Source organism: Borostomias antarcticus, assembly GCF_949987555.1.
Source record: "Borostomias antarcticus genome assembly, chromosome: 34".
Taxonomy (NCBI): Eukaryota; Metazoa; Chordata; class Actinopteri; order Stomiiformes; family Stomiidae; genus Borostomias; species Borostomias antarcticus.
Window position 1 is genome coordinate 4287688 of NC_140267.1, and position 26627 is coordinate 4314314.

A 26627-nucleotide genomic window follows, 5' to 3' on the forward strand; every position below is an offset into this window, starting at 1 on the left:
CAGAAAAGGCGTGTTTGTCTAACGTCTTTTACACAGCGACCATTTTCTGACACCGAATGCCTGGTTTCATAGTTTAATTCTCCTTGGAAAATCGGATGTCATTGTAAGACCCCCCACACTGTGTCTTTTTAACTCATTCACACACACACACACACACACACACACACACACACACACACCTCTTTGTGTTTCCTGCTTGTTTGGTACTCATGATGATTCTCAGATTGTCTCTAATATTTAACTTATCATTATTGTTTATCTTTCTGATCTGCTCACCTTTCATTCGAACGGAGTAGGTGTCCGTTAACCTACACACTTTTAACTATGTGATGCTATCATACATGGACTATAGTACTAGCGTTAGCTGTGTGATGCTATCATACATGGACTATATTACTAGCGTTAGCTGTGTGATGCTATCATACATGGTCTATAGTCAATCAATCAATCAATCAAAGCTTTATTTGTATAGCGCATTTCATACCCAGAGGCAACACAATGCGCTTTACAGAGAACAAGGGAGGTGGGCATACGACCCACTCTCTACATATTCCAGAGGGAAGCAAAAAAACAGTAATCACCCGGGGGCCAGATAAGTGAGCTGTAAAAATTCCTCCCTGACCCCTCTCAACAAGGCGATCGAGCAAGCTCCTGGAGTATGTTTGTCTACCGGCTACGAACATTTATAAAGCAATACATTACATTAAATTACATTTCAGAGTGAGAGAGGCTAAAAGCATCATAGGAGAGAGAACATTCTACGGACATGCTACGACATCCACAGCAGACACGGGGGTATCTATCGGACTTCGGGAGGTCTGCTGGTGACAGTGGGGCATCCACTGGACCTGGTTAGAAGATAGGAGGGAGAGAGAGAGGCACTAGGGAGAGGGAAGGCAGAGGGAAGGCAGAGCAGGGTTAGTAGCACATAGTTAACGCTAGTACTATGTGATGCTATCATACATGTTCTATAGTACTTATCTTAACACGTATGCTCCTTATAAACCTCTCTCTTCCATTCTCGTCTCCAGCCACTGATTAATTATTTGTTCCGACGTCGCCTTTAACCTGACCTTCCTCTAATCCAGCGCTGCATCTGAAGCATGTGTGGTCAATAAAACAGCAGCCTAGATGATGATGATGATGGTGGTTTATGCCCTGCACGTAGCCTGTGGTGCTACTACTGCTTATTGGTGAATGGAGAACAATTTCGGAGGGTGGGGTGTGACCCTCGGTACTGTTTGCGATCGTGTCGCAAATGGTTAACCTACAGTAGCTAATAGTTAACCTCAGCTGGCTAATGGCTAGCATAACAGATAGCATCTTTTTCTTCCAGTGGCAAGTCCGTGAATGTGAGCCATCGTAGAACATTTGTTAGGGTCGTCACTTGCATGTCTTGGTCTGGGCTAGCATGTCTTGGTCTGGGCATCTCCTGGACCAGAGGATGGGCTAGCATTCAACCCAACAGTCAACCAGGGCTGCGTTCAAATTCAGCGAACGTTTGCGAACGTTAGCCAGCTATTTTCCGTTAGCTTTGTGTTCGGCGCAAACGTTTGCTAACAGAAGCTAACAGTCTGGAGAGGTAGTTCGCCAGTAACGGAACGAGGATCACAGTGGACTCAGGCTTGTAGCCTATAACGGTATTTTGGAACATTGTTGCGTTTATGCGAACTATTTGGGACGTTCATTAAAAGCCGTTCAAATGTGACCGTTTGGAGAAAACATGTTTGCGACGAACGGTCGCCTCTGTTAGCTGAATTTGAACGCACCCCAGGATGCATTGCGTTGCCAAGGTGTGTGCGTGTTTCAAACATGCACAGAAGGCCCTGCTGGCACGCTTCGCGTCGTGCCTAACAACGCCCCCTAGCTGTTATAAAATCACTATAACACACGGCCTCGTGGTTTATTGCTTAATTCTATAAGTTCTACATGTCATGACCTGGTCATCAGTGATTCACTGGACCGGCACCAGACCAGCATCTACAGATATCGACTGCCCACCATCCAATACAGAAGCTACTACAAATGTAACTGCTGGCCCCATCCGAACGAATGATTGAGTTATCCGAATTACGCCATAGGAATCGGATAGTCCTGCTCTTGGCAACACACATACTAAATGTATTTGCTACTCCAGGCTGATTTATCTCACTACCTATCTTCCAGAGAGCCCTCACTATGCCAGCGTCTGCTTAGGAACCTGCAGCAGAAAGTTTGTCAGCGAACTGACAATATGTCAAAGAAATGCTGTGGAATTCGTTGATGTAGAATACCTTCTCTAGTGATGAGTGTGTGCACGCTTCACTCTGATCATTAACAAGCACACACACACACACACCCACACACACACACCAATCACATTAATGCAGGGGGGGAAATTACAGGGCATGGCAATTAAAGGCAGTTATTACCGTAGTGCTAATTTCACGCTGGCATCCTCCGCCCAACTCCGTCTTTGGAGTCCAATTGTCGACCGTGGAGAAATGATTAGGATTCCTACGGTTTTATTTCACTCGGGAAAGCGTCGTCAACGGCAGTAGTAGATGGTGTTATTATTGTTGGATTATTTCCTTCTTTTTTTTTTTGACGTTATAGTTTTGTGTTTTGCCTGAGATTGCTCTCTAATGATTTTCTCACATCGATTTGTCTGTGAAATGGATCCGCCAAGTCAAAACCGACAGAGTCCCCAAACTAATATCGCCACATGATATTACCTGTATTGATGTTTCTGAAGCTGATTAACTTTTTACAGCTTGTTAATATCGGTACAGTCTTACAGTATGAGAACAGCACTTGGGTGTGCAGACTTTGGGCACCCATCCCAAAACCCTTCGTCTCTGTCTGTCTGTCTGTCTGTCTGTCTGTCTGTCTGTCTGTCCCTCTGTCTGTCTGTCCCTCTGTGTCCAAGAGAGAGAGAGAGAGAGACAGACAGACAGTCTGTCTCTCTCTTGGTCCCGATTTCCACTCTCTTGCACCATCTTCCTTTCTTACTCTCCCTCTGTCACTCTCCCTCTCTGTCTGTATCGTTCTCTGTCACTCCATCTCTCTCCCTCACACACACACACACACACACACACACACACACACACACACACACACACACACTTGGCTGCCTCCCTAAGTGTCCAGAGCCCAGGGACGTGGTTGAAGCAGCAGCCCAGTGGAAACACTCTGCTTTCTACTCGATGTGCCAGTGCCAGACACGACACACACACACACACACACACACACACACACACACACACACACACACACACAGGCAGACACACACACACACACACACACACACACAGACAGACAGACAGACACACACACACAGACACCCACGCAGGCAGGCAGGCAGACAGAATAATAAATAATTTTACACAATTCACAAGTTAGACAAAAAAAATACAGATCTACTGTATACAATAAGCACTTTGCTTTCAGCACTAGATTATGCTCTTGGTCACTTGTTTTAGAGAGAAGATGCACTTGTGAGTTCTGTTGAGTAGTAGTACATTGGCTTTTCCTACGTTAAATGCAATTATTGTTAGTCGCTTTGGATAAAAACGTCTGCTAAATGACTGTAATGTAATAAAGAAACGGGTATGGATGGAAGAGGACGAGGCTGGGATTGGACACGGACAGAGAGGGACACAGGAAGAACAGGGCGAGGCAGGGATTGGACACGGACAGAGAGGGACACAGGAAGAACAGGACGAGGCAGGGATTGGACACGGACAGAGAGGGACACAGGAAGAACAGGGCGAGGCAGGGATTGGACACGTGAAGACTAGAAGGGACTCATCTCTGAGGGTGACGAGTCCGCCTACAGGTGGGAGATGGACCAGCTGCTGTCCAGGTGCGGCCAAAACAACCCGGAGCTCAACGCAGATTGTAGACTTTAGAAAGGATCCCCCCCCCCCTGTCCCCTCTAATCACACCGAATGACACCCAGTGTCCTCTGTCCCCTTCTGCTTGGGCACCGTCATCTCCCGGGGACCTTAAATGGGGTACTAAACACCAGCCCCCTCGCCAAGTAGGGCACGGCGGAGGACGTACTTCCCGAAGGCAGCGGAAGAAAACTCAGACTCGCGAAGGAAACCGATGGCGCTCTTCTATTCTGAGAAGCGCTCGTTCCCTCCGTCGTCATGCGCCGATGGAGGGGCGACGACAAAAGGGGCACGTGGGGAATTGTCGAAATGTTTCTTGAAAGGGTCAGATATCCCTGTGACCTACTTCTTCTCTTCGTTCATCCTTCGTCTCGTCGTCTTATTCGTGTAAAACCGGTCGGACTTTACAATAGGAGCCCTTTCTCTCCTCCACCCGCCGGTCTCTCAGGTTGAGTGCTTCTTCAATCCAGTCTGGAGTTTTTCTCCTAACAGGTGCCCCTTTTAAAAAGTCCCCTTTTTAGTGTGGAAGGATACAGGTGTCCCCTGCCTCCCCTCCTGAGTGGAAGGATACTAGGAAGCTAGGTGAGGAGACGGCTCCTTTAGTCTAGGAAGCTAGGTGGCTAGGCTACGACACGCTCGGCTCCCTCAGTCTAGGACGCCAGACACATCTGACTTGGCGCCAGGGTAGGGGGGAGGGCGCGAGTCGTTTAGGGAGGGGGTGAGGTGGAGGGTGGGATCGTCTGGGCTGATTGTGTTGTCGCCGCTAACGGCATCTGTGGCGGCGACGTGGATGTATTGGAAAAAGCGGATGCCTCCGTCCCCGGCTTGTTTATCCGATCCCTCTCCCGTACGTTCCTCCCAGCGACTGGTCTCTCTGCGGTCTCTCCCTTTCGTTCCCTTATCTCATTTCCGACCTGAAGCCAGAGGGACAGAACGGACTGTCACGTCTCGCCGCGCAGTGATTGGATAGATCAACGGAGGCTGCCGTCTCCGCGTGGCGGTCCCGGGGGGGTGCTGGGGGTTTGCGCCGGGCGAGCGAGGGGGAGGCAGGGGGAGATCTCCACCGGGGAGATTTTGGACTCCATAATGCAAATCTGGGAGAGAGGGAGAAAAAAGCAACAAACTGAGGCACAGAAAGCAAGTCTGGAGTACACTATCAAAGGACTAACGCTAGAGTAGATAGTGTAGTACACTATCAAAGGACTAACGCTAGAGTAGATAGTGTAGTACACTATCAAAGGACTAACGCTAGAGTAGATAGTGTAGTACACTATCAAAGGACTAACGCTAGAGTAGATAGTGTAGTACACTATCAAAGGACTAACGCTAGAGTAGATAGTGGAGTACACTATCAAAGGACTTACACTAGAGTAGATAGTGTAGTACACTATTAAAGGACTAACGCTAGAGTAGATAGTGTAGTACACTATCAAAGGACTAACGCTAGAGTAGAGAGTGGAGTACACTATCAAAGGACTAACGCTAGAGTAGATAGTGTAGTACACTATCAAAGGACTAACGCTAGAGTAGATAGTGTAGTACACTATCAAAGGGCTAACGCTAGAGTAGATAGTGGAGTACACTATCAAAGGACTAATGCTCGGGGAGACCGTCAACATGCTCCAGCATGAGCTCCGACCTGAGGTGATTACGGCTCTGCTAGGCGCCGTACTTGACGTTGGTTCTCATCCCATTTTCTAATCCCTAATCCCCGCTACCGAGTAAAAACCAGTTTAAATCGGAACCCTGTGTCCGACCAGACTGGTAGAGCCATGTTGGCCGGTGTCAGGTGAGAAGCGTCTGGGAAATTGCGGGCGCTGATCCGTGTTCCCTCATGTCAGAGGCAGCTGGGCGGCGTGTGAGAGGCCATTAAACTTTAACCAGCCCACAGGGCTGGGATGGTTCCTGCTCGTCTGTAAGGCAGGGCTTTTTGAAGATTTAGAGAAGGATACTTCATACGAAGTTACCTTTTTATTTTTCATGAGAACAAAGTCGAGGTCACCACAAGCCCGTATGAGACTTTAAAGAGATGTGGTGATACTGTAGGCAGCAGCAGAGCGTGTGTGAGATGGTGGGAGTTCCAGAGGATGTGATGTTTGGAGTTCCAGAGGATGTGATGGTTGGAGTTCCAGAGGATGTGATGGTTGGAGTTCCAGAGGATGTGATGGTTGGAGTTCCAGAGGATGTGATGTTTGGAGTTCCAGAGGATGTGATGGTTGGAGTTCCAGAGGATGTGATGGTGGGAGTTCCAGAGGATGTGATGGTTGGAGTTCCAGAGGATGTGATGGTTGGGAGTTCCAGAGGATGTGATGGTTGGAGTTCCAGAGGATGTGATGGTTGGAGTTCCAGAGGATGTGATGGTTGGAGTACCAGAGGATGTGATGTTTGGAGTTCCAGAGGATGTGATGGTTGGAGTTCCAGAGGATGTGATGGTTGGAGTTCCAGAGGATGTGATGGTTGGAGTTCCAGAGGATGTGATGGTTGGAGTTCCAGAGGATGTGATGGTGGGAGTTCCAGAGGATGTGATGGTGGGAGTTCCAGAGGATGTGATGGTTGGAGTTCCAGAGGATGTGATGGTTGGAGTTCCAGAGGATGTGATGGTGGGAGTTCCAGAGGATGTGATGGTGGGAGTTCCAGAGGATGTGATGGTTGGAGTTCCAGAGGATGTGATGGTTGGAGTTCCAGAGGATGTGATGGTTGGAGTTCCAGAGGATGTGATGGTTGGAGTTCCAGAGGATGTGATGGTGGTAGTTCCAGAGGATGTGATGGTTGGAGTTCCAGAGGATGTGATGGTTGGAGTTCCAGAGGATGTGATGGTTGGAGTTCCAGAGGATGTGATGTTTGGAGTTCCAGAGGATGTGATGGTTGGAGTTCCAGAGGATGTGATGGTGGGAGTTCCAGAGGATGTGATGGTTGGAGTTCCAGAGGATGTGATGGTTGGGAGTTCCAGAGGATGTGATGGTTGGAGTTCCAGAGGATGTGATGGTTGGAGTTCCAGAGGATGTGATGGTGGGAGTTCCAGAGGATGTGATGGTTGGAGTTCCAGAGGATGTGATGGTTGGAGTACCAGAGGATGTGATGTTTGGAGTTCCAGAGGATGTGATGGTTGGAGTTCCAGAGGATGTGATGGTTGGAGTTCCAGAGGATGTGATGGTTGGAGTTCCGGAGGATGTGATGGTTGGAGTTCCAGAGGATGTGATGGTTGGAGTTCCAGAGGATGTGATGGTTGGAGTTCTAGAGGATGTGATGGTTGGAGTTCTAGAGGATGTGATGGTTGGAGTTCCAGAGGATGTGATGGTTGGAGTTCCAGAGGATGTGATTGTTGGGAGTTCCAGAGGATGTGATGGTGGGAGTTCCAGAGGATGTGATGGTTGGAGTTCCGGAGGATGTGATGGTTGGAGTTCCAGAGGATGTGATGGTTGGAGTTCCAGAGGATGTGATGGTTGGAGTTCTAGAGGATGTGATGGTTGGAGTTCTAGAGGATGTGATGGTTGGAGTTCCAGAGGATGTAAATCAGTTTGTCTGAATCTAATGATGGGGGGGCGGGGCTTGACCGTGAGGGTGCGAGGAGAACGGGGAAGAGGAGTCTGACATTGAGAAGGAGGCCACACACACACACACACACACACACACACACACACAGTGCACACGTGGCCTACACGGAAATAACAAGCACACACACACACACACACACCACCATTGGACACATCAGACCGAGGGTAAAGACATCCCCCACATCCATCATCCCAGTTACCGGCGCGCTAGCGGTAATTGCGCGGGCACGTTCAGCAGGACAGGCGTGTGGACGCGGCGTGGCGCGCTGAGACACCGGAGAGGATTGGAGCGCAGATTAAAGTAGAAAGAGGTCAACGTTGTTCAAACGCTGGGAAAGGGGATGTTAGGGAGGGGTTTGGGAATTCCAATATAAATGTAAAGCAGGGCGGCGAGGCCCCGTCATGGCCGTCCGCCTCCATCTGGGTCTGAGGCTCTCCGCTCGGGGCGGGCGTAGGGGCGCTCTCTCCACGGATACACACACACACACACACACACTCTCACACTCTCCACGCACACGGATACACACACACACTCTCCACGCACACGGATAAACACACACACACGCACACACACTCTCTCCACGCGCACGGATACACACACACACACACACACACACACACTCTCCACGCGCACGGATACACACACACACACTCTCCACGCACACGGATACACACACACACACGCACACACACTCTCTCCACGCGCACGGATACACACACACACACACACACACTCTCTCCACGCGCACGGACACACACACACACACACACACTCTCCACGCGCACGGATACACACACACACACGCACACACACACTCTCCACGCGCACGGATACACACACACACACACACACACACTCTCCACGCGCACGGATACACACACACACACTCTCCACGCACACGGATACACACACACTCACTCTCCACGCACACGGATACACACACACTCTCCACGCGCACGGATACACACACACTCTCCACGCACACGGATACACACACACTCTCCACGCACACGGATACACACACACTCTCCACGCACACGGATACACACACACTCTCCACGCACACGGATACACACACACTCTCCACGCACACGGATACACACGCACTCTCCATGCACACGGATACACACACACACTCTCCACGCACACGGATACACACACACACTCTCCACGCACACGGATACACACACACACGGATACACACACACACACTCTCCACGCACACGGATACACACACACACACTCTCCACGCACACGGATACACACACACTCTCTCCACGCGCACGGATACACAACCACACACACACTCTCCACGCACACGGATACACACACACACACTCTCCACTCCACGCACACGGATACACGCACACTCCACGCACACGGATACACGCACACTCCACGCACACGGATACACACACACTCTCCACACACAGGAACACACACTCTCCACACGGCGTACCAACGATCGTCCGTCGATAAACCGTGATTGAAACATCACGCCCCTACGTACTCCGGCCTATGGCCCCGCCCCTGCAGTTTGACATGGAGATGAGCGATACGGCCTTCTGCGACGGTTCGTCCAATAGCCACTGTCCCTGAAAAGATCCCTGCCGTCCCAGAATGCCCTCTGGCGTCTTACAGTCCTAGACGTCTTTTACAGAGACCGATATGCCGCCACCGAGATCTGAGAACTGTCAAGGCTCTCGTTTAAAAAAAAGTTACTAGAATAAACATCTAACCCATCACAGTGAAAATCACTTTTAATTGCTTATTTTAATCGCTTGGAATTATGTCACCAGTAGCCTCGCCCGAACCAATAGGCTCTCTCAAAATGAGAGCGAAATTAATCTTCCACCAAAAAACTGATAACCCTGTTAATTGCAAACTTAATTTGCATAAAACGTGTGGATGGAAACATGGCGATTGTCCTCCCCTCCTCCGGCCTCCTCTGGTCCAGATACAGACAGGCCAGTAGCCTCCTCCTCCGGCCTGGTTCAGATACAGACAGGCCAGTAGCCTCCTCCTCCGGCCTGGTCCAGATACAGACAGGCCAGTAGCCTCCTCCACCGGCCTGGTTCAGATACAGACAGACCAGTAGCCTCCTCCTCCGGCCTGGTTCAGAGACAGACAGGCCAGTAGCCTCCTCCTCCGGCCTGGTTCAGATACAGACAGGCCAGTAGCCTCCTCCTCCGGCCTGGTCCAGATACAGACAGGCCAGTAGCCTCCTCCTCCGGCCTGGTTCAGATACAGACAGGCCAGTAGCCTCCTCCTCCGGCCTGGTTCAGATACAGACAGACCAGTAGCCTGTTCCGCTCTGCCTGGTCCAGAGACGGACCCAAACAGGAGCCCGTTTGGCCGAGCTCGCCACCGCCGCCACCGCCACACCGTTGTTGTTCAAAGTTCCATTACGGGTGTGAAGTTGGAGCTGTCACTTGTGGTCATGGGGATGAGAGGTCGGTCCCGTGTGGAATACCCATTACCACCACCGCACAGGAACCGCCCGGCTCCACCGTCTGCTGTCACAATCACTCCTCGCTAAATCTCTCTCCCCCTCTCTCTCTTTCTCTCTCTCTCCCTCTGTTTCTGTCTTTCTGTCTCTCTCTCCCCTTCTCTCTCTCTCTCTCCGTCGCTCCTCTCACCCCCCCCCCCTCCCCAGATCACGCGTCTCTCTCCTCCTCCCCATCTCTCTCCTCTCTCCCTCTCATCTCCCGACTGCGGCTCGAACCCGACGACATCTTCCAATCCATTCTGCCATTGAAATTGTCTCACTTTCTTTCAAAACGACACAGAGATTCGCCCTCTTTCTTTCTTTTCTTTCTTTCTTTCTTTCTTTCTTTCTTTCTTTCTTTCTTTCTTTCTTTCTTTCTTTCTTTCTTTCTTTCTTTCTTTCTTTCTTTCTTTCTCTCTTTCTCTCTTTCTCTCTTTCTCTCTCTCTCTCTCTCTCTCTCTTTCTTTCTTTCTTTCTTTCTCTCTCTCTTTCTCTCTTTCTTTCTCTCTCTCTCTTTCTCTCTCTTTCTCTCTTTCTCTCTCTCTCTCTCTCTCTTTCTCTTTCTCTTTCTCTTTCTCTCTTTCTTTCTTTGATTCAGTCTTGTGTGTTGGCGAGGGGGGAAGGGAGGGCTTTATTTTAGATTTGCTTCCCCTGATTCCCTCCAGACTAGCCGGCCTCGGCCTCATCTCCCAGGGGCCGAGGCGATAGCTCTGTGATTAGTGGCGTTCAGGAGCGCCCCCGGTACGGTGAGGGGGCCCGGCCTGAACTTCGGGGAGTTCTGGACTCTTGTTGGGCTGCTTTGGGGAGGGGGGGGGGGCGGTCGCTGCACCCGTGGGTCATTTGTCACTTTGTCCATTCCTGGAAATTTAATAATGTTTCCTATCCCCCCGTTCGCCGGCCTGGTGCGTGCCGCGATCCATCTGCAGTCCTCTCCTCAATCTCTCTCTCTCTCCTCTCTCTCTCTCTCTCTCTCTCTCTCTCTCTCTCTCTCTCGCTCACTACTGCAAATGCAGTCTCGGAGCAATCTACAGCCCTCTCCTCCTCCCTCAATCTCTCTCTCTCTCCCTCTCTCTCCCTCCCTCTCTCTCTCTCTCTCTCTCTCTCTCTCCCTCTCTCTCTCTCCCTCTGTCTCTCTCTCTCTTGCTCTCTCTCTCTCCCTCTCTCTCTCCCTCCCTCTCTCTCTCTCTCGCTCACTACTGCAAATGCAGTCTCGGAGCAATCTACAGTCCACTCCCCCTCCCTCAATCTCTCTCCGTCCGTCTCTCTCTCCTCCCTTCACTCTCGCTCTCTCTCTCTACCGCGAGCGCAGTCTCGGGGGCAATCTGGACTTCTCCTCTTCCCATCCTCCATCCTTTGTAGTCGGATAACTTTCCTCCACCTCTGGGGCCGTGAAACACTCCCACACAGCGCTACGTTAGCAAACAAGCGTTCTTTTTTTCCAAGCCGTTGTGTTTCCCGCCTCATGCATTATTGGGAACGGTTTTATCTTTTTCGTGAAGCCGTTCTAGTTTCGCTAAGTGTCCTCTCCCCCCCCTCTCCTCCAGTGCTTGACATGGCGCGCCACGTGCCCCTCTACCGCGCCCTGCTGGAGCTGCTGAGGGCCACGTCCACCTCCACGGCCCTCGTGCCCCTGCTGCTGCCCCTGTCGGGCGACCCCGGGGGCCAGGAGGAGGAGGAAGAGGATGACGAGCACTCCGAGGGACAGAGCTCTGTGGGCATGCTGCTGGCGAAGATGAAGACCTGCGTGGACACCTACACCAACCGCCTGAGGTAACGCACGCACACACACACACACACACACACACACACACACATACACACAGGGCCATCGGGCTGAGGCCTTCTGACTAGGGCTGGGTTTAAAAAATCGATTCATCAATTCTGAATGATCAAATGATTCAGAATTGATTCATGAATCCCCAAAATCGATCTTTTATTTTATGAATGAATGAATAAATTAAGGAATGAATAGTTCATTAATTCATTCAATGATTCATTCATTCATTCATTTTTGGAAATCAGTATCGATACCCAGCCCTAGTACTGATGTGTTGCATAACTTGGCAGTCATGTAATTAAGGTTACAGCTTAAAAAAAAAAAAGTTTTTAGTAACACTAACCGAATCGATATCGAATCGAATTGAATCGTGATAATCGATTCTGAACCTTGTGAATCGGAATCGAATCGATTCTTGAAATTCAAATCGATACCCAGCCCTAGTTCTGCACGCGTGATGTTGACATTCAGTATGTGAACGTGGTTGAGGTTCCACTCCATAATGTTCAGGGGGTTTGCGACGCCAGAGGTCAGGCTATGCAAATGACCCTGGCTCAGCAGACGATCTGATACGCTGAGAGAATCCCTCTCTTCCTAATAAGCATTCCAGGCTACGCTCAGACTCGTCAGGAAGCCAGGAAATAATAAGGGAGGAAGTGGATTTCAGTCACGGGGACCTTTAAGAATGGGGTCAGGTTTTGCATATTTATTCATCTGGTGTTTGGATGTTGGAGACAGTTCCGTTCCATTCAGGGACATCCTGAGTGAAACCACGTAGGCAGGGGAGAGAGTCAGGGGAGAGAGAGAGAGAGCATCAGGGGAGAGAGAGAGCATCAGGGGAGAGAGAGAGAGAGCATCAGGGGAGAGAGAGAGCATCAGGGGAGAGAGAGAGAGCATCAGGGGAGAGAGAGAGCATCAGGGGAGAGAGAGAGACAGAGTCAGGGGAGAGAGAGAGAGCGTCAGGGGAGAGAGAGAGCGTCAGGGGAGAGAGAGAGACAGTCAGGGGAGAGAGAGAGAGCGTCAGGGGAGAGAGAGAGCGTCAGGGGAGAGAGCCAGAGTCAGGGGAGAGAGAGAGAGCGTCAGGGGAGAGAGAGAGAGCGTCAGGGGAGAGAGAGAGAGAGCGTCAGGGGAGAGAGAGAGAGCGTCAGGGGAGAGAGAGAGAGCGTCAGGGGAGAGAGAGAGCGTCAGGGGAGAGAGAGAGAGCGTCAGGGGAGAGAGAGAGAGAGCGTCAGGGGAGAGAGAGAGAGCGTCAGGGGAGAGAGAGAGCGTCAGGGGAGAGAGAGAGCGTCAGGGGAGAGAGAGAGAGCGTCAGGGGAGAGAGAGAGAGCGTCAGGGGAGAGAGAGAGCCAGAGTCAGGAGAGAGAGAGAGAGCGTCAGGGGAGAGAGAGAGAGCGTCAGGGGAGAGAGAGCCAGCGTCAGGGGAGAGAGAGAGAGCGTCAGGGGAGAGAGAGAGCGTCAGGGGAGAGAGAGAGCGTCAGGGGAGAGAGAGAGAGCGTCAGGGGAGAGAGAGAGAGCGTCAGGGGAGAGAGAGAGAGCGTCAGGGGAGAGAGAGAGAGCGTCAGGGGAGAGAGAGAGAGCGTCAGGGGAGAAAGAGAGCGTCAGGGGAGAGAGAGAGAGCGTCAGGGGAGAGAGAGAGAGCGTCAGGGGAGAGAGAGCCAGCGTCAGGGGAGAGAGAGAGAGCGTCAGGGGAGAGAGAGAGAGCGTCAGGGGAGAGAGAGAGAGCGTCAGGGGAGAGAGAGAGAGCGTCAGGGGAGAGAGAGAGAGCGTCAGGGGAGAGAGAGAGAGCGTCAGGGGAGAGAGAGAGAGCGTCAGGGGAGAGAGAGAGAGCGTCAGGGGAGAGAGAGAGAGCGTCAGGGGAGAGAGAGAGAGCGTCAGGGGAGAGAGAGAGAGCGTCAGGGGAGAGAGAGAGAGCGTCAGGGGAGAGAGAGAGAGCGTCAGGGGAGAGAGAGAGGGTCAGGGGAGAGAGAGAGCGCATCAGGGGAGAGAGAGAGAGAGCATCAGGGGAGAGAGAGAGAGTCAGGGGAGAGAGAGAGTCAGGGGAGAGAGAGAGCGTCAGGGGAGAGAGAGAGCGTCAGGGGAGAGAGAGAGCGTCAGGGGAGAGAGAGAGAGCGTCAGGGGAGAGAGATAGAGCGTCAGGGGAGAGAGAGAGCCAGCGTCAGGGGAGAGAGAGAGCCAGCGTCAGGGGAGAGAGAGAGAGCGTCAGGGGAGAGAGAGAGCCAGCGTCAGGGGAGAGAGAGAGAGAGCGTCAGGGGAGAGAGAGCCAATTTTTTCATCTTTATCAAGGGTGTGAATAACAACGGAGTCTACAGTATACTCACACACACACACACACACACACACACACACTAATGAGGCCAGAGCCCCAGAGTGGACAGCCAGTCAGTGTGATCGGCATGCTCTTATGCAACTATCTCTACCAGTCGTGTGTGTGTATATGTGTATATGTGTATATGTGTGTGTGTTGCTCTCTATATTCAGCATTGCTATAGTCTGTCAGCTCCAGAGCGCTGAATGTAGCAGGTGAGACTCGGAGGGGGATGAACATTCACTGGTATCATCATCCTCCGCTGAAGCAGAGTCTTCCTGGAAGAGAGGGTGGCTGGTGTTCAGGCACACAGAAGTTCAGCCAGGAGCTCGGCTGGTGTTCAGCCACGCAGACGTTCAGCCAGGAGCTTGGCTGGTGTTCAGCCACAGACGTTCAGCCAGGAGCTTGGCTGGTGTTCAGCCAGGAGCTTGGCTGGTGTTCAGCCACAGACGTTCAGCCAGGAGCTTGGCTGGTGTTCAGCCAGGAGCTTGGCTGGTGTTCAGCCACAGACGTTCAGCCAGGAGCTTGGCTGGTGTTCAGCTAGGAGCTTGGCTGGTGTTCAGCCAGGAGCTCGGCTGGTGTTCAGACACACAGACGTTCAGCCAGGAGCTCGGCTGGTGTTCAGCCAGGAGCTCGGCTGGTGTTCAGCCACACAGACGTTCAGCTCTTTCCCTGCCTCCACATCCACAGACGGTATAAAACCAGCAGGTGCCACAGCGTTACAGCACAAGCTCAACGCTGGTCTGAACACTCCTCCTCCTCCTAACAACCTTCCGGCTTTTCCACTTAACCCCCAGGCTTTTCATACTGGCAGAATCATTTGGAAAAGCAGCGTAGTTTCTATAAATCCCGCTATTTAAACCGACATCTACAATAGGTCCTTCTGAAGTTTGGACTAGTCCTGAGGTAAAAAAAAAGTTAGGTAGGCTGCACACCAGCTTCCTGTGGCCCCCTGGGGGGGTGGAAGGCGAGGTAGCATTGGCCCTCTGAACATTGGGCCAGACGTCTTTCCCTTTGGCCTTGAGGCTTCGACCAGCGCTCGCTGGCATGAGGGGCCATAAATATTACAGTTTTACTTGTTTGTGTGTGTCAGTCTGTCTGTCCAGGGGGCTGGAAATTAAAATATGACTATTCCTTCCATGAAGGAGTCAGAGCTCCAGTGCTTGTGCAGTCGGGTCATCCGTACAAACCCCTCAGTCAGATGGAGACCTCCGCACACTGCCCCAACCGACACCAGCGTCGGATTGGTGCGGCATGTTTGTTGGTGACTGTTGGTGTTTATTTGGATGAATTTCGTAGATTAATTTTAAACTTCCTTTTACCAGCAACTGCCAACTTTAGAATAGGGAGTTGGTAGGTGTTGGTTGGTGTTGGTTGGCGTTGCTTGGCCTTGGTTGGAGTTGGTTGGAGTTGGTTGGCGTTGGTTGGCGTTGGTTGGCGTTGGTTGGAGTTGGTTGGAGTTGGTTGGAGTTGGTTGGTGTTGGTTGGAGTTGGTTGGTGTTGGTTGGAGTTGGTTGGTGTTGGTTGGAGTTGGTTGGAGTTGGTTGGAGTTGGTTGGAGTTGGTGTTGGTTGGTGTTGGTTGGAGTTGGTTGGAGTTGGTTGGAGTTGGTTGGTGTTGGTTGGTGTTGGTTGGTGTTGGTTGGTGTTGGTTGACCTTGGTTGGTGTTGGTTGGTGTTGGTTGGTGTTGGTTGGAGTTGGTTGGAGTTGGTTGGTGTTGGTTGGAGTTGGTTGGTGTTGGTTGGAGTTGGTTGGTGTTGGTTGGCGTTGCTTGACCTTGGTTGGTGTTGGTTGGTGTTGGTTGGAGTTGGTTGGAGTTGGTTGGTGTTGGTTGGTGTTGGTTGACCTTGGTTGGTGTTGGTTGGAGTTGGTTGGAGTTGGTTGGTGTTGGTTGGTGTTGGTTGGTGTTGGTTGGAGTTGGTTGGAGTTGGTTGGCCTTGGTTGGCGTTGGTTGGAGTTGGTTGGAGTTGGTTGGAGTTGGTTGGTGTTGGTTGACCTTGGTTGGTGTTGGTTGGAGTTGGTTGGAGTTGGTTGGTGTTGGTTGGTGTTGGTTGGTGTTGGTTGGAGTTGGTTGGCCTTGGTTGGTGTTGGTTGGAGTTGGTTGGAGTTGGTTGGTGTTGGTTGGAGTTGGTTGGTGTTGGTTGGTGTTGGTTGGTGTTGGTTGGAGTTGGTTGGAGTTGGTTGGAGTTGGTTGGCCTTGGTTGGCGTTGGTTGGCGTTGGTTGGAGTTGGTTGGTGTTGGTTGGTGTTGGTTGGTGTTGGTTGGCCTTGGTTGGTGTTGGTTGGAGTTGGTTGGAGTTGGTTGGTGTTGGTTGGTGTTGGTTGGAGTTGGTTGGCCTTGGTTGGCGTTGGTTGGAGTTGGTTGGAGTTGGTTGGTGTTGGTTGGTGTTGGTTGGTGTTGGTTGGAGTTGGTTGGTATAAGTTGGTGTTGGTTGGTGTTGGTTGGTGTTGGTTGGAGTTGGTTGGTGTTGGTTGGAGTTGGTTGGTGGTTGGTGTTGGTTGGAGTTGGTTGGTGTTGGTTGGTGTTGGTTGGAGTTGGTTGGTGTTGGTTGGAGTTGGTTGGTGTTGGTTGGAGTTGGTTGGAGTTGGTTGGAGTTGGTTGGAGTTGGTTGGTGTTGGTTGGAGTTGGTTGGAGTTGGTTGGTATTGGTTGGTATTGGTTGGTATTGGTTGGGGTTGGTTGGTGTTGGTTGGTGTTGGTTGGTGTTGGTTGGGGTTGGTTGGTGTTGGTTGGCGTTGGTTGTTGTTGGTTGGCGTTGGTTGGTGTTGGTTGGCGTTGGTTGGAGTTGGTTGGTGTTGGTTGGTGTTGGTTGGTGTTGGTTGGAGTTGGTTGGTATTGGTTGGTGTTGGTTGGTGTTGGTTGGTGTTGGTTGGTGTTGGTTGGTGTTGGTTGACCTTGGTTGGTGTTGGTTGGCGTTGGTTGGTGTTGGTTGACCTTGGTTGGCGTTGGTTGGCGTTGGTTGGCGTTGGTTGGCGTTGGTTGGCCTTGGTTGGCGTTGGTTGGCGTTGGTTGGTGTTGGTTGGTGTTGGTTGGGACAGAGTGCAGACCGAACAGTCCGGCGCTGATCTAGGAATCTGATAAACGTTTAAATCCAGGATTTTAAAGAACCTTGTGCGTTTTGTCGAACTCAAACTCTGTCTCTGTCGGTCTCCGTTTCCCCCCTCGATTTCTTTCTCTCCACCTCTCCCTTTCCCCACCCCCCCTCTCCTCCTCCTCCTCCTCCCAGGTCAAAGAAAGACAAGAGTAAAGGTGTGGTGAAGACGGACAGCTCGGACCCGGAACCCGAGGGGCTGACGCTGCTGGTCCCGGACATCCAGAGGACCGCCGAGATCGTGTACGCCGCCACCACCAGCCTGCGCCAGGCCAACCAGGGTACGACACACACACACACACACAGACCCAGTCCATGCCAAACAGAGAACACAATGGCGTCAATCCAATCATGACTCGACTCACATTCATTCTCATACACAGCCAGTCGAAGCTAGTCTTTTTTTGAATAGGTGAACTTCAGCAGTGCTGTTATCCACACTCTCACTGTCTGAGGGTTTATCTGAACCATGTCAGCAGGTCCCAACTCTCCTCCCTCCCTCCCTCCTCGCCTCTCCCCCTGCGCTCTCTCTCTCTCTCCGCCCCGTCGTTCTCAAGGCAAGGACGCGTAAATGGGTCTCTAAGTTTAGCCCCCCGTTCACCGGTCCGAATTCCCTGGGAGGTGATTGACCGTCTGCCACCCCGTTTTCCACTCGCTCTTATTCACGCCGGGTAACGACCCGTTTTCAAGCCTGAGCGCCCCCCCCACCCCCCGCCGCCCCCGGAGGTGACAGGTCAAGCGTCGGCCGTCACGTCACGTCTCTCTCTCTCTTGCCTGGAGGGTCCGCGTTTCCCCGCGAAGCCCACCCTTCCCGATCGATCGCCTCTCACGAGGAGCTGTTGTTTTTTATCGCCCCCCCCAAAATGGCAGTTGGTCCGAGGTGTCGCGCCGGCAGGACGGGGGCGGGGCCGTATAAACCTGCCAGAGTGTAGAGGCCGTATCCTCGCTTGCCGCCATTACTCACCGTGGTTAACGATCAACGCGCGTCTCGCTAGACGCCCCCCCCCCCCCCCTCCCCCCGCCCCCACATCACTGTCCTTCTACAAGCGGCGCGTTATTAATTAGTGCTCCCCCCCCCCCCCCGCACACACAGACACACCGCGCCCTCGTAAACCCCCCCCCCCCACCACCATCAACGGTTGATCACCGAGGACGTGGGGGGAGATAGACTAGTGGTGGGGAGGAGGGGGGGGGGGGGCTAGATGAAGATCAATGCCTCCCACACCCCCCCCCCCCCCCCATCAACGGTTGATCACTGAGGATGGGACTGGCGGGGGGGGGGGGTACCTAGATGAAGATCAATGCCACTGTCACTTTGCATAAGAAAATCCATATGCCAACAGCCCTGAACAAGCGTCCCTGGAAGGGGAAAGCATGTGTGTGTGTGTGTGTGTGTGTGTGTGGTGTGTGTGTGGCGTGTAGGTACGGGGTAAGGATGGAGTAATAGTGTAATTAGTACTTAGTCTTTAAGGGGCCGGATGATGAGGGTGCCAGGATGTGGTGGTGGGGGGGGCTCTTGTTAATGGCGGGCGAGGGGGGGGGGGTTGATGTGGAATAGGGTGGAAATGGTCTGAGAAGCGTCGATATCCACCGCAATAATGTGCCAACAGAACAGCTGAATAAATGAGGGAATCGATGCCGTTTTTTATTTTATCCACTCCCCCCCCCCCCCCCCCCAGTTAAACGTGTCGGTAATTTAACGGTCAGTACATCTGTCCCAGGTAACTGTACGTTACAGTGAGAGGCGAGCTCAGTGTGCCATAAACCTGCTATATATATATATAGACAGTTAATTATGTTAATAAATCAACTGCTCAGCCTGGGTTTTATTGGGAGTGGGGGGGGCAGGGCGGGGGGGGCGAGGGTTGTTCGTTGGCCGCTGCCGTTATCATTTGTCTTGTACGTCTTTCGGCTGTCGATAAAGAGTGGGGGACTTGGGGGAGGAGGAGGGGGACCAGGCCAATCCCACCATGTTAGCGTTCCGGACCAGGAGAGCATTCGGACAGCGCAGCGCAGCCTCCACCTGCGCCTCCACAGCGCAGCGCACCTCCACCCGCGCCTCCACCTGCGCCTCCACAGCGCAGCCTCCACCCGCGCCTCCACAGCGCAGCCTCCACCCGCGCCTCCACAGCGCAGCCTCCACCCGCGCCTCCACAGCGCAGCCTCCACCCGCGCCTCCACAGCGCAGCCTCCACCCGCGCCTCCACAGCCCGCCTCCACCCGCGCCTCCACAGCCCGCCTCCACCCGCGCCTCCACAGCGCACCGCGCCTCCACAGCGCAGCCTCCATCCGCGATGCACGTTGTGAAGAATAACCCGTCACGTGGTCCCGCCGAACGCGCCATATCTCGCAATATCAAATCGAAACACCAGACGGCACTACGGTGCATAGTATAACAAGGCCGAATGCCCCCCCGTCTCGCCACGTTAACCAAAGTGAAAAATAATCTGCCGATCCGACCTGGATTTGCTTTCGCTCCAGAATGTTCCGGGCTTCTTCCTCGGCCCGTGCTGCAGCCCTCCACCGGGTTTCATGGAAATGGGTCTTGTCGTTTTTTTGCGTGATCCAGACGGACACGGACGCAGCGTAACCATGACCACTGTGACGTCCTGCCAGGAGATGCAGGCGGAGGAGGACAGACTGGAAATTCATGATTTCATTTTTTTTTTAAAACGAGGACGAGAATGTTGATCGGTCCCTCTGACCAAATGACCTGACGGAAAGAAAGGGGTGTGTGTGTGTGTGTGTGTGTGTGTGTGTGTGTGTGTGTGTGTGTGTGTGTGTGTGTGTGTGTGTGTGTGTGTGTGTGTGTGTGTGTGTGTGTGTGTGTGTGTGTGTGTGTGTGTGTGTGTGTGTGTGTGTGTGTGTGTGTGTGTGTGTGTGTGTGTGTGTGTGTGTGTGTGTGTGTGTGTGTGTGTGTGTGTGTGTGTGTGTGTGTTTTTTTTAGGATTAATACAAAGCTTGCAGGTCTGGGCCAGTGGGCTGCAGAGATGAAAGGAGTGACACATGGTGGCCCTGGTGGCTTTTATCCCCTCTGTGGTGACATTCTCTCTCTCTCTCCCCCTCTCTCTCTCTCTCTCTCTCTCTCTCTCTCTCTCCCCCTCTCCTCTCTCTCTCCCCCTCTCCTCTCTCTCCCCCTCTCCTCTCTCCCCCTCCCTCTCTCTCTCTCCCTCTCTCTCCTCTCTCTCTCTCCCCCTCTCCTCTCTCTCTCTCTCTCTTGCCTTCTCTCCCTCTCTCTCTCTCTCTCCCCTTCTCTCTCTCTCTCTCCATCAGAGAGGAAGCTGGCGGAGTCGTCCAGGAAGGCGTCCACGCGGACCAAGCCCCTGTCCCTCCTGCGCTCCCTGGAGGAGAAATACGTGGCTGCCATGAAGAAACTGCAGTTCGGTGAGTGGTGTGTGTGTGTGTGTGTGTGTGTGTGTGTGTGTGTGTGTGTGTGTGGTATCTGTACGCTAGGAGTGTTCTGTACTCTTTTATTATATAATGTGTTTGTGTCTGTGTGTGTTTGTGTCTGTGTGTGTGTGTGTGTGTGTGTGTGTCTGTAATAATTTAATTTGAGTTGCATGCACCCCGGGGCTGTGCCTATATCTGTTCCTCCTTCCTATCAGTGCAGCGGTAGCCACCCCTCCTCCCATGATGCACAGCGTCCATCCTGTCCGTCTTCCCGAGGGGGGCGGGGTTTCCCCCCGTCTCCGTCTGTCACTCCTCATCCGGCCGCTTCCCGCTTCATTGGGGGATTTTTTGTTTGGCGGACGCAAATTGATTTTGCGAGCGGTACCCGATCGTCTGACGTTATTGGCAGTGACACAAATGTAAACGGGTTTCTGCCGTAGCGGTCAGAGTCCCAGACGGAGAGGAGAGGGATGGAGGGAGCTGCTCCAGGTAGCCAGGGAGAATAGAATAGACTAGAATACCACCACGAAACACAACCTGGGGGGGCGGCTATAGCTCAGTTGGTAGAGCGGGTCGTTCAGCGATCGAAGGGTCAGCGGTTCGAATCCCAGCTCCGACCGTCCACATGTCGAAGTGTCCTTGAGCAAGACACCTAACCCCAAATTGCTCCCAATGAGCAGGTCAGCACCTTGCATGGCAGCTGCCGCCATTGGTGTGTGAGTGTGTGTGTGAATGGGTGAATGAGAGGCCATTGTAAAGCGCTTTGAGTGCTGCTAAGGTGGAAAAGCGCTATATAAGTGCAGTCCATTTACCATTTCTGTAAAGTTAACATTAAGGTATACCTATGATTGTAGTAGTGTTCAGTAAAGTTAACAGTATGGTATTCCTGTGGTGGTCAGTAGAATAAACAATAAGGTATTTTGTAGGGCTGGGTTTAAAAAATCGATTCATCAATTCTGAATCGATTCTGAATCGATTCATGAATCCCAAAATCGATCTTTTATTTAATGAATGAATGAATAAATTAAGGAATGAATAGTTCATTAATTCATTCAATGATTCATTCATTCATTTTTGGAAATCAGTATCGATACCCAGCCCTAGTATTGATGTGTTGCGTAACTTGGCAGTCATGTAATTAAGGTTACAGCAAAAAAAAAAAAATACAGGTTTTAATAACACTAACCGTATCGATATTGAATCGAATTGAATCGATTCTGAACCTTGTGAATCGGAATCGAATCGATTCTTGAAATTCGAATCGATATCCAGCCCTAGTATTGTGTCACTGTGTGGACTGATCTCTCTCTCTCTCTCTCTCTCTCTCTCTCTCTCTCTCCCTCTCTCTCTCTCTCTCTCTCCTACTCTCTCTCTCTCTCTCTCTCTCTCTCTCTCTCTCTCCCCCTCTCTCTCTCTCTCTCTCCCTCTCCCTCTCTCTCTCTCCCTCTCCCTCTCCCTCTCCCTCTCCCTCTCCCTCTCCCTCTCCCTCTCCTCTCCCTCTCCCTCTCCCTCTTCCTCTCTCTCTCTCTCTCTCTCTCTCTCTCTCTCTCTCTCTCTCTCCGCGTAGACACGTTTGAGATGGTGTCGGAGGACGAGGACGGCAAGCTGATGTTCAAGGTCAACTACCACTACATGTCTCAGGTGAAGAACGCCAGCGACGCCAACAGCGCCGCCCGCGCACGCCGCCTGGCCCAGGAGGCCGTCACGCTCTCCACCTCGCTGCCCCTCTCCTCCTCCTCCTCCGTCTTCGTCCGCTGTGACGAGGAGCGCCTCGACATCATGAAGGTAGATATCTAGCTCTACTCTTACCTGGCTTGTTGACATCATGAAGGTAGGTATCCAGGTATTGGCTCAGCCAGTGGACATCGCCTTCTCAATCAAACCTGCCACAATTACTCTTGAGTGCGATTGATTTAGCCTCGCTAGCGAAATGAAACCAAAACAACAACAAACACTGAGGTAAATGACACATCAAATGTTGTTGCTCTCAAACATCTTCCCTGAATGAACAAAGGTTTCAAATCAAATCAAATAAATGCAAGTATTTCAAGTATTTGATCCAGTTGTTGAGCAGTAAATAACGTTTCATGTCTACCTATACCCTAAACAACATGGTTAAAATGCGACCGCTCTCTCAGCATATATTTAACAAAATGGATTCCCCCTACTCAGATTTCGGTAGTAACTTCCCCACATGATTCCCATCCCAGAATTCATTTCACACGCCCAGATGACTTACCTCAATCTCATTTCACAGTTAGTTATTCTTTTTACTGTAGCTCTGTGAGCATGTGATTCCCTTTTCACGTCATCGTCCCGTACAGTCTTGTGTGAAAGTGAGCATGGTCTTTATACGCCCCCCACCCACCCCGACACTACGACCTCCAAACAAGCGAGGACCATGAGGGAGAGATTCTCCACGGAGGGGCTTGTAAAAATGATTATTGTTACGGTTAAATGGAACGCGCCCAAAGCACTGAGCACTGCAGGGGGCTAAGTATGTAGTGTTGTCATGCTCGGCGTTGGCGACAGCGCTAGAGGATCTTGGGGAATGAATTTGAATACCCAGCAGTGTGTCTAAATGGCGTCTTTGACCACATCCTAGTATCCTAGTGTAATATCTATACCTGGAGCACTACATCCTAGTATCCTAGTGTAATATCTATACCTGGAGCACTACATCCTAGTATCCTAGTGTAATATCTATACCTGGAGCACTACATCCTAGCATCCTAGTATTATATCTATACCTGGAGCACTACATCCTAGTATCCTAGTGTAATATCTATACTTGGAGCACTACATCCTAGCATCCTAGTGTAATATCTATACTTGGAACACTACATCCTAGCATCCTAGTATTATATCTATACCTGGAACACTACATCCTAGTATCCTAGTGTAATATCTATACTTGGAGCACTACATCCTAGTATCCTAGTGTAATATCTATATCTGGAGCACTACATCCTAGTATCCTAGTGTAATATCTATACCTGGAGCACTACATCCTAGCATCCTAGTATTATATCTATACCTGGAGCACTACATCCTAGTATCCTAGTGTAATATCTATACTTGGAGCACTACATCCTAGCATCCTAGTGTAATATCTATACTTGGAACACTACATCCTAGTATCCTAGTGTAATATCTATACCTGGAGCACTACATCCTAGTATCCTAGTATTATATCTATACCTGGAGCACTACATCCTAGTATCCTAGTGTAATATCTATACTTGGAGCACTACATCCTAGTATCCTAGTGTAATATCTATACCTGGAGCACTACATCCTAGTATCCTAGTATTATATCTATACTTGGAACACTACATCCTAGTATCCTAGTGTAATATCTATACCTGGAGCACTACATCCTAGTATCCTAGTATTATATATATACCTGGAGCACTACATCCTAGTATCCTAGTGTAATATCTATACTTGGAGCACTACATCCTAGTATCCTAGTATTATATCTATACTTGGAGCACTACATCCTAGTATCCTAGTGTAATATCTATACTTGGAACACTACATCCTAGTATCCTAGTATTATATCTATACCTGGAACACTACATCCTAGTATCCTAGTATTATATCTATACTTGGAGCACTACATCCTAGTATCCTAGTATTATATCTATACTTGGAGCACTACATCCTAGCATCCTAGTGTAATATCTATACTTGGAGCACTACATCCTAGTATCCTAGTGTAATATCTATACTTGGAGCACTACATCCTAGTATCCTAGTGTAATATCTATACCTGGAGCACTACATCCTAGTATCCTAGTGTAATATCTATACCTGGAGCACTACATCCTAGTATCCTAGTATTATATCTATACTTGGAGCAATACATCCTAGCATCCTTGTGTAATATCTATACCTGGAACACTACATCCTAGTATCCTAGTGTACTATCTATATCTGGAGCACTACACACACACACACACACACACACACACACACAGTTTCATGCACTGAAACACGCCGTCCCTTCCAGCTTGTTCCTGTAAAACCCAACGTCTCCTCGCACTTCGCTATAGAACGCGCCGCGCCCGGATCCAGAGTGCGTGATGCTTGGTCACCTCCCGCTCCCGTGTCCTGCTACTTAGTAGATGACAAGCGTGACAGTCTCGCACTGCAGCTTGGCCCGGCTAGATGTGTGTTTAATTCATGGTTTAATCACGTGTGGTCTGATTTCATCCTTCACGTGTATATGGGGCACTTTCACGTTCTACATCCATATACTCTTGAAAATCAACCACTTCCAGGTTCATCCATGCCTCCCCTCCTCATCCATGCCTCCCCTCCTCATCCATCTCCCCTTCTCATCCACCTCCCCTCCTCATCCATGCCTCCCCTCCTCATCCACCTCCCCTCCTCATCCACCTCCCCTCCTCATCCACGCCTCCCCTCCTCATCCACACCTCCCCTCCTCATCCACACCTCCCCTCCTCATCCACACCTTCCCCCCTCATCCACCTCCCCTCCTCATCCACGCCCCCTCCTCATCCACCTCCCCTCATCCACACCTCCCCTCCTCATCCACACCTCCCCTCCTCATCCACACCTCCCCTCCTCATCCACACCTCCCCTCCTCATCCACCTCCCCTCCTCATCCACACCTCTCCTCCTCATCCACCTCCCCTCCTCATCCACACCTCCCCTCCTCATCCACACCTCCCCTCCTCATCCACCTCCCCTCCTCATCCACCTCCCCTCCTCATCCACCTCCCCTCCTCATCCACACCTCCCCTCCTCATCCACATCTCCCCTCCTCATCCACACCTCCCCTCCTCATCCACACCCCCCCTCCTCATCCACTCCCCCTCCCTTTCCTCTTATCCTCCACAGACACCTTGTTTGTCGACGCACGAACGCCCGAGGATTCTCTCAATCCCTCCCTCCCTCCCTCCCTCCCTCCCTCCCTCCCTCCCTCCCTCCCTCCCTCCCTCCCTCCCTCCATCCTTCCTTCCCTCGTTTTCCCCCTGTCCAAACAACGTGCAGACCCTCAGACAAGCCCCCCCTGGACACGCCAGGAAAGACCCCCCCAATCCTCTCTCTCGTGTGTGTGGAGCAATGCTTCAGCTGAGATTAGCAGAGCTGCCGTCCGGACCCCCGTGCCACACACACACACACACACACACACCGCAAGTTGGCAGTCATGCGCGCCGACCTTGAGCCTGAATACCTGTGAGTGGGTAATCGCCCTGCCTGGCTCGGCTGAAAGCCCCTCACCAGACCGTCAGCCAGAACAGGGGGGGGTTAAGAGGGAGAGACGGAAGGAGAGAGAGGTTGAGGAGAAGGAGAGAGACTCAGGGAGAGAGAGTTTGAGAACGAGAGAGACGGAAGGAGAGAGAGGTTAAGGAGAAGGAGAGAGACTCAGGGAGAGAGGGGTTAAGGAGAAGGAGAGAGACTCAGGGAGAGAGAGGTTAAGGAGAAGGAGAGTCTGAAGGAGAGAGAGAAAAGTTGAGAAGGAGAGAGGGAGAGGTTGAGAAGGAGAGAGACGGAAGGAGAGAGAGGTTGAGAAGGAGAGAGACGGAAGGAGAGAGAGGTTGAGAAGGAGAGAGACGGAAGGAGAGAGAGGTTGAGAAGGAGAGAGACTATGAGGGAGAGAGAGGTTGAGAAGGAGAGAGACTATGAGGGAGAGAGAGGTTGAGAAGGAGAGAGACTATGAGGGAGAGAGAGGTTAAGGAGAAGGAGAGACTATGAAGCAGAGAGAGGTTGAGGAGAAGGAGAGAGACGGAAGGAGAGAGAGGTTAAGGAGAAGGAGAGAGGCTATGAGGGAGAGAGAGAGGTTGAGGAGAAGGAGAGAGACTGAAGGACAGAGAGAGGTTAAGGAGAAGGAGAGAGACTCAGGGAGAGAGAGGTTAAGGAGAAGGAGAGTCTATGAAGGAGAGAGAGAAAAGTTGAGGAGAGAGAGAGGTTGAGGAGAGAGAGGTTAAGAAGGAGAGAGACTATGAAGGAGAGAGAGGTTGAGAAGGAGAGAGACGGAAGGAGAGAGAGGATAAGGAGGAGAGAGACTATGAGGGAGAGAGAGGTTAAGGAGAAGGAGAGAGAGACTGAAGGAGAGAGAGACTGAAGGAGAGGTTAGCCAGACGTCTCCCAGAAGCCCCCCTGGGTTGATGCTGTC

At 51.5% G+C, this 26627-nt stretch overlaps 1 protein-coding gene across 1 annotated transcript in view; it reads left to right on the forward strand.

The window, feature by feature from the left end:
* Positions 1 to 26627, forward strand: part of birc6 (baculoviral IAP repeat containing 6) — a 143376-nt gene that overhangs the window by 106143 nt on the left and 10606 nt on the right. Inside the window, exons 66-69 of the mRNA XM_084460956.1 lie at positions 11463 to 11688; positions 17225 to 17370; positions 20363 to 20473; positions 22047 to 22264. Of these exons, the coding sequence (XP_084317082.1) occupies positions 11463 to 11688; positions 17225 to 17370; positions 20363 to 20473; positions 22047 to 22264 (701 nt within the window). The remainder of the gene's footprint in view (positions 1 to 11462; positions 11689 to 17224; positions 17371 to 20362; positions 20474 to 22046; positions 22265 to 26627) is intronic.